The 13,102-nt window shown below is 45.5% G+C and overlaps 1 protein-coding gene across 2 annotated transcripts; it reads right to left on the bottom strand.

Annotated features, from left to right (window-relative positions):
* Window positions 1-621: 621 nt before the first annotated feature.
* Window positions 622-8,897, bottom strand: WBP2 (WW domain binding protein 2). 2 transcript variants are annotated; one of them, XM_059828153.1, is made up of 8 exons: window positions 8,839-8,897; window positions 6,874-6,982; window positions 6,187-6,322; window positions 4,503-4,595; window positions 4,085-4,201; window positions 3,736-3,858; window positions 2,435-2,511; window positions 622-2,263 (listed from the first exon to the last, which is right to left on the bottom strand). In XM_059828153.1, the coding sequence occupies exons 1-8, from the start codon at window positions 8,895-8,897 to the stop codon at window positions 2,210-2,212; spliced, it is 768 nt and encodes a 255-aa protein (XP_059684136.1). In that variant the 3' UTR covers window positions 622-2,209. The 2 variants fall into 2 exon arrangements, with proteins under 2 accessions (XP_059684136.1, XP_059684137.1); XM_059828154.1 differs by lacking the exon at window positions 4,085-4,201.
* Window positions 8,898-13,102: the final 4,205 nt, after the last annotated feature.

Genomic DNA, 13,102 nt, shown 5'->3' with positions numbered 1-13,102 from the left:
ACACCAAATTCTGCTCACGTGTAAGGAGTAACAGCTCTCGCACTGCTGCTGGAGCACAGCCGGGAGGAGCGCTTCGTGCTGCCGGAGTAACAACTCCTCACTTTTCCAGGGACAAGAGCTATGAGGTGGACCACACCACCTTGGAGAGTTCAGACCTAAGTGAGCAGAACTACCCAGGCATCTCAGCACACTTAAAATTATAAAAAACCACCAAAACATTATGGATTCCTTCTAATTAGAGACAGATTTTAGAGGCAACAACTACGCCGTGTACCTCAACTACTTCTTCTAACAATAGGTTGGAACTTTTACAAGGACAATTGGTCTGGAAAAACCACCTGGGTAACATATCTGGGTAAAGTGTTAAGCAGCCGCCTCACTGGTTTACAACAGAAATTGCGAAATGAGCGTTTGTTAAAAGGTTTTGACATCTTATTTTCATTTCAGAAAATCAGTCAAGAGAAATCAAGTGACTAATGTCACCAATGAATAGCCAAGAACAAAATCCAAGTGATTTTGCTGTTGTTTAATTCTCCCTCTCCCCATCCAAAGCTATTAAGTCACCATCAAGTTTGCCCACTCACACATAAATGCACAAACACCCTAAGTTTTGAGCTGATTTCTCTTTACTTCACAGTCTTGGCAAAACAAATCTGCATTCAAAAGTCATTTCACGTTAATATATTAATCAAACATTTTCAAAATAAATACTTTTTTCTTAAAATAACTATTTCATCACTGCAATAGCAATTCTAGAAAAGTCAGTGCACAGACAGTAGCAATTTGATTAATCAGCTAGACTCAAACAAAAAGAAAACAGGAGGTGGACCTTTTTTCTCTCCAAGCAGGCTGCATGCAGCAAGTCTCAGCAGTTTCCTAGCACACGATCTTTCTTCACACTTGCTGGGAAGGATTTTCTCTCTAACAGATGCTGTCAGAAGTCAGTGAAGTCTGATTTGTGCAAACCTTTGTACAATGCAAAGTTTTACCACCGGGTTACTGATCAGTCCTGCAGAGGTTCTGCATACTCGAGTCATCGCTAATGAAATCACTGAATCAATGCTACGGAAGGAAAACGCTTGAACCCTCAGTCCAAGGAGCCCACGTTCAAACTACTGGGAAGTAAATTCACAGCTGATCCAGGAACACTAACGGCATTAAACACCACTCAAATGAGCAGCTCAGTTATACCTAGAGGCTTATTCCAATGTTTTGCATATTCTCTCAAGTGCTTCCAGGGCAGAAGTAAAACAACTATTTTCTCCTCATTAGCTATTAATTCACCAGTTAAATCACAGCAGCGAGATGCTTCACTGGCCAAAAAGCATAACTTGTGTTACAGCAGAGTAATAAAAAAAGTGCATTACAGACTATGAAGGGAATATTCAGGACTTAGTGATCTCAAACCCACATATCTAACTGGAAAAAAAAGACAACAGAAAATTGATGTTCCCATATGATCTACAACTAGTTAGATGCTACTAATCAACCCTGTAAAGAGTAGTATGTTTTCTTAAGAAGGGAAGCTTGTCAGCATCATCATACACAGGGCACAGCAGGGAAATCTGGAGGGCTACGAGATTATTTGCTACAATTGTCAGGAATGACTTCACTAAAAAAACCAAGAAAGTTTAATAGCTATCTGGAAAATGTAATAGATATCTACTTCCTTTGAGATCCCAAAGGTTCCCTTTAAAGCCCTTTCTCAGTAGCAGAGGGAAAAGTTGGATGTGATACTCTGGGTTGAGAGGAATACCCAGAGACATCCCTGTGCCCAGAGATGCTCCTGGCTGCACACCAAGGTAAATTCAAGACACACCCCCATCCCCCAAAAGCCTTGGTTTCCATGTCAGGAGCATGTTAATGATCAGTTTGGAGTAGTTGCTTTCTCTAAAGAGGTATAATTTAAGTATCAAAAGAAACAGATGTAAGAGAAACAATCACAGATGAAGAGAACCTCCAGTTCTAGCGATGCCGCGCACAGGGAGAGGGGAATACTGCAGTAGGACAGCAAACCCTCAGAGCTCGGCAACGTAACCCAGGCTGCTGAAATCTCTCCCCTTGCTCTGCACTCATCTACCACTAGAGTCCATGAAAGCTATGTGCCTTGGGGGAAGGCTCTACTCCTTAGTGCTATGGACCATGCCCCAAGATTCTGCCAAAATGGGAAGTAAAAAAGCAATGAGTTGTGGAGAAGTTCTCTGTTAGCTTATTGGTTTTTCTTGTCCTCTGGTGGGAAGTATGGAGGAGGGGGTGGCTGGTCCTGAAATAAAGACAATAAAAGAATATAAATTCATGGCTAAGGGGAAAAAAAAAAAACAACAACAAAAAACCAAAATCAATTCAGACAAACTTTGCTGTGTCACTGAGAAAAAGAATTGCTAAATACACACTTGGGCTCACACTGCAAACCCAGAATGATACAGGAACTTACCGTGGGCATATAGACATTATGTGGGTTGACTGGGCTGTAGTAAGCACTGGCGGCGGCTTCGGCAGCCTTCGCTTCAGCTGTCACAGAAAGAAGTTACAGATTTGGTGACACACAGAGAACTTTAACAATCAAACAAAACCTCCACATATTCCTGGCCATCAAGCGTTACTAACAGAGCACTATTTGACGAACGCTTGAGTTGCAAAATAGCTACAACAAACACAGCAATTGAGCATTATCTCTGCCAAGTACTAAAGATTCAGTTGCCACAGGATTGTCAAGTCAGAAGTGAAACAGTCCCAATACTTAGTTTGGAAATGTCACCTGGGACTTGCCTGTTAGCCAACATAAATGCTAACAGCTCTTTTGCCTAAATACAGACAACAGCCCTTAAAAAGGCAGTCAACAAACCATCCTTCTTGGGAGAGAAAACACAAGACGAAACAGAAATCAGCCCAAGTTTATAGCAGCTCAGGGGATTCATAGCTTAAAGATGGTAATTTGTGAAGATAATCCAGATCCTCTATTTCTGCAGAATACAGAAATCTTGCACAACCATCTGGATCAGTGCCACTTTCCAGTTAATAGTTCAAAGACAATTGGTTGTTTATTTAAACAAAAGAGAGAAGTTAAGGATATTTGTCTGGATAAGAATTTATCTGTGAGAGTTCTATGGTTGTGTCCAACCACAAAAGCTCACCTTTTGTGGTTTTTTTCTTTGTTTTTTGGCTTCCCACACCCCCCCCCCGACACGCAGACCTTTTAAGACTATATTCAAAATAATTTTGATAAATCCCAAATGAGTGAAAACAAGACTGACTTTTCCCCAGCTTCTCTCCATTATCTATTCCTCTGTTCCATATTGTTTAAGCAAAACTAATCAGATTAGAGTGAAATGGGGGAAGGGGGAGCAAATATCAGCAAAGCCACATTTGCTAACTAAAATGGACTAGAAATGTATTTCACCATCAATTTCTTTTTATTCATCTAACAGAGCAAGATTACTACAACAGGAGAATCACAAACTGTATTTTTTCTGCCACAAGAAGAATAAATCCAGCTGCAAAATATCCGCTAATGGTATCCACCCTGGAGTGAATCAGGCTGACCTCCAGACTGAGACAGATATACAAGGCTGGAGATTAGGGGAGCTCCCTGATCCCTCTCCTAAACAATTTTAACTTCTAAGTGGAGCTTCTAAGTTGACTCTAAGTTCCCCAAGAGATAACAAACAAGAAACAATGTCTGTTTCATGGGAAACAAAACTGTTGCTAGCTAATTCACCTGAACACACTTCTTACCTGCGGGAGTGGCAGGCAGGTCTGGACCGCTGACAGGGGGTTCCATGGGTCCCGGGTATGGCGGGGGTGGAAGCTGCATGTAACCCATGTCTCCATCTACCACAGGAGGGCCAGGGTAAAACTCTGTCAGGAAAGAAAATAACACAGCAAAAGACTTAACTCCTTCGGGTGGGTCACAGCATACAGCCGAAACACGCCAAAGGCAAATATAATTAAGCTCAGAAACAAAAGTTGCACAAGGCATCAGATCCAATCTAAAAGACTATGTAAAATTTATGTTTCTTCCCCTTTTTACCTATTATAACTTTTGCTAACTAGAATGATCCCCATCCTTAATTCCCAGACTTACCAGAGGGAGGTGGTGGGTATGGATAGCCCCCATTAGCTGCAGCTGGTGCGAAAGCATAGGATCCATTTGGCATATAGGAATAGCCGTAAGCTCCATTGGGTATTTCACCTCTGGAGACTGGAAAAGTAAAGATAAAGTTGACCTCACCAAAACATCAAGCCTGCATCAAATGCAGCTGAAGACATCAAACAAACTTAAAAGAATCCTTATCTGAAAAACAAACAAGCCCCATCCCAATAAATCTGCTGTTCATCAGATGTGAAAAAAGTCTTTTTTAAAGCAAGCAAGTTCCAGATACAATCTGACATTCCCATGGATTTGAATCCAACGTGCTGCAACCTAAAACTGTCCTTACTGCGAGATGAAGGCCTCCTGAAACCTCAAAACAGTCTGGCAGACACTGCCAGACTCCCCATACCTTGCGATGCCACCTGCAGCATGCGCTGCCCAAACTCGATAGCACCCCCAGCTGAAAAGGTCATCTTGAACGTGGCAGATCCTTCCCAGCCGCCTGCAAGGAGGAAAGACAGAATTCAGAAGCAAGGAGAAGCCATTTTGATGCTATTTAGCTTCAATGCTTTATCTACAGATGCCCTGTATATAATTATTTAAAGAGCTTATCCCAAAAATCCAAGAAAAAAAATGCAGATAAAGTGGCAGAATTACCCTATTATCAGAAAAATTCACATTGGGGTATTTTCAGGTCAAGAGACACCTGAAAAAGAAACATCAGTGAGGGAGACCTTCAAAAGCTTTCTGAAGTTGTGCCTGTTTCCACACCAGCTGCTGACAGACCAAGCTATCAGAAGCGCTGGATTTGCTCTAGCTTTGTATAAGATTAGTGCAGAAGACAGGGATTTTGTTAATCCCGATTGCTAAAAAGCCTTTGCAACTATACCTAACTGTCAGCTATAAATTAGTTTGGGAGTTTGAGTGCCCAATGAAGCAAAGAGCTTAATGAAAAACATGGTCCACATAAATCCATTAGAGTCCATGGAAGATATTTCAAGTCAGGATAATAATAATAGAAAAAAAATTAGTGACATCTCATATTACAGGCTAAAAAAGAAAAACACGCACAGCCCAGAGTCCCAACAATGCATCAAAGCAGAAGCTGTGTCAGTGCTGAAACAGGGACACGTAGATTAAAGAGCCTTTTGAGCTAAACCAGACTCTCATGGCTGTTAAAGCAACATCCTCATTAAAGAGATGGCCTCTGGGGAAAATTCACAAAGATTTAGCTAAAGTCATTTGCCTTTCACACAGTTTACAGAGTTTGTCATTACTGCTCAAGCTTCCTCTCACACTGGATAGTCCCACTTTGCTCCCATATTGAAGCTACAATGCTGATTTCAGGATTATAGACTGAAGTCCCCTAAACATTGCACTGTGATTTCAGTGCCACAACTAATAAACTAAATCAAGCTGGGGATGAAAGAGTTTACTGAACTATGTGCCTTTTGTAAAAAGGGGAAGCATAAAACAGTGATTAAAAAAAATTCTTTTTGAAAATGTCTACCACAACCAGCTCATTGAACATAATATGAAACCGCCCCTTGAAGATTCCCTAATTTCAAGACAGTCCGTTCTCTTCTGAGTGTCATTTTTACTGCTGAGAAGCACTATAGCAACAGCATTCCTTTCCTTAAATTGCACAAGAAATTGATGATGGAGAACAGCGCTCTGGAGATCTGCACCTGCAAACCCAAACAGATCCAGAAAGGATCATGAGTCTTTGGCATAGGAGGACCTGGATGCAGAATTAACAGGTAACCCCAACTGACCAAAGCACAATGACATCCTCTCCCTTGCCGACTCTGCTCCAATGTTTACTCAGTGAGATCACTTGGCTGATTGAACTTAGTATTTTGCACAGAGGGCAGGAATGAGATTGGTTGCAGAACAGATCTGTTCATTGTAGCTGTACAGGGAGCAGACAAGGGGAGCATGTTTAGCTGCTAGTTTCAAGAAAGAAACACATTTTAGCAGTACTGTAAAAACCCATTTGGTCGGTATCCAGTTTTGGTTACACCGGATCCTTACTTTGCTATGAACTGTGTAGTTGAACTATGATACAGAACATACATCTGTACTATACCTACCTCCTGCCTCTGCTTTCACTGTACCCTTGATATAATTTGCTCCAAAGACAGGCTGCTTAATCTCACAATCTTTCAACAAATAAAAGGGCATCACGAAAGACTGCATAGCATCCTTTCCCTTCGATACAAAGATAACCTGAAAAGAAAATAGCATTACAAAGGGTATTTAAAACAAACAGGAAACACAGCCCCGATTCATTATCTGAAGAGACTTTGACAGACTGAAACTCCCTCCCACATCTGAAGCTCCTTGTCAGTTCTGCAAGCCAAAAGCTACACAGAACAGCCACAACGGTAAACTGGAGCCTCAAGGCAATAAAGCCTTCCAGGAAGACAGCCCTTGCTCAGATAATACTCCTCCCAGCTTCCAGAGAACTTGCTGCTCTGCACAGCTATGATTTAGTAGCTGTGCTGTTGCATTCAGCATTTCCAGACCATTGTTAGTTTCCAATCTTGAAAGTGCCTGATGGACTAAACAGCTGCCTGTATAAGAACTAATCAGATTTGTTATCTTTTGACAAATAGACAGGATATGCAATGAATTCATAATGCTCCCCAGAGGGAAAGGATGAGACATACTTCAAGGGGTAGTAGATTATCCTGACGTTCATGCATTGAGGACGTTTAAATACAGAATCGCAAAGAGCCCTTATCTCCTTACACAAGATAAAGCCTTTTACTACTTACTCGGTAGGGAGTCAAGAAAACACTCCCTTTCTTGGTCCCTTTGAAGGCATCTGGCATAGGTTCAATATCACTGAAGGTAATTTCTATGTGATCATAGGTCATCAAAACACTGCAAACAAGATGAGAGGAGAGACACGGTGTTACAGTGTTCCAGCTCAAGGCAGAAGTGCAATACGCATGTAAGTTTACTGACCTACCAAAACTGCCTTTAACCTCAGGCCAGTGCTTGGCAGACAAGATCAGCCTGGCTTTCATTTTTTTTTTGTTGCCAGTAGCAACTTAAGTAGTACTGGCTGCTTGTTCTCAGCCTTGTGTTCCCTCCTCAGTGTGCTGGCACAGCTACCACTGTCTACTTCGCCAGGCAGTGAATCTAGTCAATTGAACTGATCAAGACCTCAAGACATATATATATATACACACACACACATATACACATACATACACACACACACACTTTAGGGGTTTTTTAAGTTGTGTTGCATTTCTGCTGGATCAGTTCCCTAATTTGGTTCACCACAAGTAACACAACAGAGGAAGGACCACTGAAGCAGGAACTGCTCAGGCTGCCTTATGCAACACGGCTGTTGAAGGTCTAACCGCAGCTTAAGCACCTCTGTCACAAAAAACATGCTCAAGAGGAACTCCTCTTTCTTGTCACTAGACTTCATTAACCCATATTGTCTGCACTGACTCCTTAATTCCCAGTTAGAAACTGACCTGATTAAAACCAGGGCAATACCCTTGCATGGATACAGCAGGTAACTTGTATTAACATAACAACATCCACATTAGGGACTCTAATCCCTAAAGCTGGAGTAAACTCCACCACCTTTATCTTTGGCAGCTTACATGTTACCATACCCAGCCATTCGCCTTTCCCTTCTGCCAGCAAGTACCCGTCCCTCCAGCACAAGCTCCAGAAGGGCACAGGGGCCAGCAGCTCTGTTCAGGCTACAGCGCATCAGCTGAATCAACCACCGCAAGCAGCCTGGGCTGCCACGTGAGAGACAACCCCTCATCCAAGGCAGGCTGACAACTGGGAACAGCAACACGTTAAGCTGCCGCAGTTGTTTGCTTCAGTGAACGCAAATTTAAGCCCCAGAGTTGATCCTACTAAATTCTTTAAGAAGGGTCACATCCCAGATGGAAATCAGGAGCAGGATTCCTATACCAATGTTTATCCGGCCTCATGGCAAGAAGCCCCGAAGAATGAACCGTTCCTTTGTCCCAGAAGCAGGTGACTGCCACGTCAGAACAAAGCAGGCTGGCAGACACAGAGGGTGAGGACAGCCCATTACCATGCAGACAGAGGCAGCTCTGTGGAGGCTTTCAGTTTCCATGGTTATATTCCAGCACCTTTTTCCAACACTGTTGCTGCTTCCCGAACACACCGAGGGGGTGTGTGCGCAAGGAATCCAGCAAACCAAACCGGGCAAGTAGCTTAGCGTTTCCCAAGCGGGCAGCTCTTGAACAGAGGCACACTGCAGGTGCAGCATCCCAGCTCTCCAGCAGCACCGGGTGGCGAGAGAAGGATGAGGCTTGGGTCCAGGCCAGAATCACCTGGCTGGGGGCTGAGCTCTGCCAGCCCTCACTGAGCCCTCGGGAGAGAAGCTGGGGACAGCAGTAAGAGCCAGCAGCAGGCGGGGGAGCAGGCAGGCTGCAGAGGGGAGCGGGGCGGGGGTGGAAGGAGGGGGCGGCCCGGGGCTGAGGCCCAGCAGAGCTCCCCCCGGGGAGACGCAGGGGGATACGTACAGGAGCGGAGGACGAGCCCAGCCGCGCGGGCACCGGGAGGGTTAATCCACCCCCCCAACACCCCCCCAGCCCCTCGGCACCACAGGACCGGCGGCGCCCCACCCCCCTCCCCACACAACCGCTCCCGCTGAGGGGAAAAGAAGGGGGGACGCAGCTCCCCGCTATCCCCCGGCGACTGCGGCCGGAGGAGGGGAGAGGGGGATAGCACCTCACTTCTCGCTGTTGTTAACGATGACGCCGCCGCCCTCCGAGTGGTTCCTGTTCAGCGCCATGGCCGCCGCCGCCTCCTCACAGCGTCGAGCCAATCTGCACCTGCGCGGGAGAGGGGCTCTTAGCGTCACGGCGGGAGCGAGGCACGACGGGACGGGCCGCGCGGTGCGTGCTGGGAGTTGTAGTCGCCGGACGGCCCGCCGGCCGCCATGACACCCCCCTCCCCGCCTCAGCAACTGAGGCGGGACGGGGGGAGGGTGTGTGTCATGGCGGCCGGCGGGCGGCCCAGGGACTGCCCGGTTTGAGGGGCGCTTCCAACCCCGCTCACCACCTCCATCGCGCCCCCAAAGCCCAGGGGCAGCAGGCCCACCCGCTGTTGCGAGCTGCTATCCCAGGCCTGACGATCCCTGAGGAGACCCGCAGCCTCTGCTCCTGCCACCATTTATAATCAATACTCATTTACTGAGCTCAAGCCAGCTTAGGTTTTATTAAGCTTCCTCAGTTTTCTAATACATCAGAGTAGGGGTAAGCCAAAGAGCCAGTCTCCTTTTTGGGAGAGCTCTCTAATGTGTTTATAAACCCATAAATCATCTGTTTATGTGTCCTGCTGACCATATATAATGAAATAATTTAAGTTATTTAGAGCCGGCCTGACCTTGGCAGCGGTTTTTCTGGCTTTTCTGCTGGCAGGGGCGCTCCGGGGCAGCGGCGTTTCGCGGGTGGGAGCACCCCGGCGGCATTCACCTCGACGTTCCGTTTTACAACGCTGTATTTTGCTGCGGTTTGCACCTCATTTTTTACCCTGAAGACATTTCCCGGCCGGCTCACTAGCGGATAAAACATTTTCCCTAGGAGGCTGTCCAGTTTTACATGCAAGAAGGGGCCGTTTGCACATCCCATGCAACCACAAGTGATTTTTAACGCTGTTTGGCAGGATCTCCCAGGGAAAAGCCCAGAATTAAGTGAAATGGAGACAAAATTGGAGTTTCAGGAGGCGGGCAGGGTAGAATTCAGATGTTTGGTAGAGCAGAATAAAAATCATCCCACGTACCTGGTGGTACTGCACATAAAATGAGGCTTAGCCCCCTTAAACAGCGAGGGTGCTTGCTCCCTTTCCAACAACTTTTTATTCCATGTTTGAGGCACGTTTTGTGTTTCACACAGTTGCAAATGGATTTTGAGCCCGTCATTGGCTGCTCTCCATGCTAGAATCAATCACATCCTAAAATTACCCCTTTCAATTGGAGAGCGTTAAACTGGAAGGACTAACCAGTCACCCTATAAACAACTCGGGACCCTGTCTGTCTGCCTGTCTGTCTGGAGGGAATCTGGGAAAATACTTGCGGCATTTGCAGAGCTACTGTAAGGGTATAATCTCCTGCCTCCAGGTGCACACGCAGGAGGAACTCTTAAAAAATTAACGATCGCATAATTTCATTAAAAATAGGAGCCCTGCCAAACTAATCAACTGTTTTGAAGGGCTGCTCACATCAATAACTGACAACTGTCTATCAGTAATATACAAACATATATTAAGAGCATATATTGCCCTAAATTACATCTTTTTTTTACCCTGTATTATATATTTTTATATGGATTTGAGCTTTTCCTTGCAGCGTTTGCAGCCCAGCCCCGCCTGAGTGCCTGAGAACCAGATGGGGTGTGGGGGGGGAAAGCAGAAAAACTGCATGATGGAAACCAGATTTAAATAAATGCAGTGACATAATCTGTATGGTTCTTGGCAAGAAAAGAGCAAGTTTGTGCTTTTCATATCCGCTTTTTCAATAAGCTGTAAGTTTCCCTTTTAAGAAATGGTTATAACAAACAGTCCTGATTCCTCTCCTATTAAAGTCAGTAGCAGACACCCACTCGGCTTCCACCGAAGCACCCAGCTGAAGCATTGCCACCCCGCATGAACTAAGACTCGCCCAATAATGTTTTTCTCCTAGCTCCAGACGGTATTTGGTATTAACAAACTCAGCCTTCATTTAAAAAAATGTGCCGGTGTGAGTGCCAGCATGCGTGGGAAGCTCTAGACCTCCTCCACATAGAAAACCTTGGAAATTTATAGTCTAAAAACTGAAAACACTAAGGAAAGAGTGCCTAATCTGTTCATCTTTGTTATTTCTAAGCCGAGGACTGAGGTAGAAAAGAGAACTGAGACAATTCATTGTTTTGAATTGCCCAGGACTGACAATATTGTTATTGGATTTTAGAATTCTTCCGCTCCTTTTGCAGTCGAGCAATAAAAATGTGTATTTGGCACAATTCCCTTAGACACACTTGGAAAATAAAATCTGTGTTATTTTATGCCAGATGTACTGGACACAGAAAAATAAACATGAGATAATGGGGCAGCTCTAATGGTTTGGTATTTAAAGGAAAGACAACCCAAAGCAATGTCTGTAGAATATTTAATGGCAAATCGTAGTCTCTAACATCATTATATTATTCTGTTACAGTTTTTTCACACACTGTAAAATACTCTACAGTAACTATATTTAAAAAATCCTAATTAAAAAGAGGAACACTCTGTGACAGCAGAAATAACTCAAGGGAACATGGAAAGGTTGTTTAAATTGCCAAGTGCTATCTATCCATCTAAACTCACCACACACCGCATTTAGCCCTTCGTTTGCAGCAAAAGCAGCGATCCAGAGCTGGCTTAGTGCACATTTCTTAATCATTCCAGTTTACACCCCAAATTGTTGGCAACAGAGAGCAAACTCTGGTCCAATGCCCCAGGGGGATTGCTCCTGTCTTAAACGGGTCAGAATTTGCTTTATGCCCTAAACCGTGAGGATTTATAGCACTTCCAACCAGGATAAAAGCAAGCAGCAGGAAGGAGAGGGTTGGGTAGCACTTCCCAACTGCATTGCATCTACAGGAGCCCTCAAAACCCACCGTAAAGCCGTGTATCAGCATCCCAGCTCTTGGGGCAGAGATGAATTAAGCAAAAGCAGCAGCAGCACAACCAGAAGCAAAGCCTGAACACCAGATGTGTCCTCCTGAGCGGCTCCCATACGGTTACAGGACAGAAAGGGAAGGACATAGGATCACTCCGAACCATTCCAAACCCTGAAGGAGTTCAGAGACTTGCGTCTGTGCATTGGGCAACACGGAGAAGGGAGAGATGCGTGGCTCGAGCATGGGTTTCCCCACGGAGCAATCAATCTGCCTACGATGAAACGAAATGGGGCAAAGGCCCAGATCCACTGTATTTACTCTGGCAAAACTCCTCGCTGCGAACGGTAGGAATTTTGCCTGAATAAATGAGATTTAGGGCCCAGACAGAGCTGAGATGGGAGCCTGCATGTGAGATCTCTTCCTCCAGGCGTGCAACAGAGATCAAGGTTACCTTCCTCTTCCTCTCAGGACGTGACCACGCACGGGCTGTTGCACGTCTCTACCTTTCTTATCTGGCAAGGCATTTCTGATACCAAGTCCTCCCTGGGGATAAGAAAACAGCACCGACGCCTGCGCTATGTCACCGCTGACATCCCGCGCAAAGGCTGTTTTGCAGGAGAGCGACTGGCGTGAGTGAAACAAAGCGGTTTTGAGGTAGGAGCTCAGGGCATGGGGCGTGAATTCCCATCCGGACAGAAGTCCAGGCAGCATTCCCGCTGGCCGGCAAAGGCCAAGATTACATCCGAAGATTTCACTCTGGAAGCCCTACCTCCCCTTTTCCCACCGCCTGCAGTATTTTAGAGGTCGAGGCATGCGGAGGAGGAGGAAGAGGAGGCATTTACAGGCACATCCCAGCGGTCCCCCTCCCAGACCGACTCACCAGCCCTGCCCTGGAGAGGGGGCGGCTGCATTTGGACCCTTCAGCCCCTCCAACCACAGCCCACAGCAGCGGAGGTTTGCTGGGGACCGGCACCTCTTCCTGCGCCAACGGGAATTGGCAGCGCTGGCAAAGGAGTTACAGTAAAGGAGCTCTCTTTAAGCCTCAGTGTTTATGTAAACGTGGCTTTAACTTTAAACCTCTCAGCTTTGTGGCTGCCTTTTTATTCACATTCACTTTTTTCCCTTGGCTCCTCTTGAATATACCACTATGATTTCCAGCTTATCCTTTGAGGAATATATATATATTTTTCATATATTTAGCTAAATGGGCCATTTTCCATCCCTGCTGACCATTGATGCGTCATCACTGACTCACTCACGCCAGCGAAGAACCTGACCCAATATATTTTCTCTCTAGGTATATATTACAGAGCACTACGATTCTGTAAAGCAAGCTTCGGGAGGTAGGTAGCAAACTAAT

The sequence above is a fragment of the Gavia stellata genome, chromosome 22 (assembly GCF_030936135.1).
Source record: "Gavia stellata isolate bGavSte3 chromosome 22, bGavSte3.hap2, whole genome shotgun sequence".
NCBI classification, from domain to species: Eukaryota; Metazoa; Chordata; class Aves; order Gaviiformes; family Gaviidae; genus Gavia; species Gavia stellata.
The sequence above is the reverse complement of the archived record's forward strand: the minus strand, read 5'-3'. Positions and strand labels throughout refer to the sequence as shown.

Excerpts from the sequence above, each read along its gene's own strand:
- WBP2 (XM_059828153.1), bottom strand. The coding sequence starts at position 8,897 with ATGGCGCTGAACAGGAACCACTCGGAGGGCGGCGGCGTCATCGTTAAC. Across the intron at positions 2,512-3,735 it reads CCTGCCTGCCACTCCCGCAG|CTGAAGCGAAGGCTGCCGAA; the intron begins GTAAGAAGTGTG and ends TTTCTGTGACAG. Across the intron at positions 2,264-2,434 it reads ATAATGTCTATATGCCCACG|GACCAGCCACCCCCTCCTCC; the intron begins GTAAGTTCCTGT and ends TCTTTATTTCAG.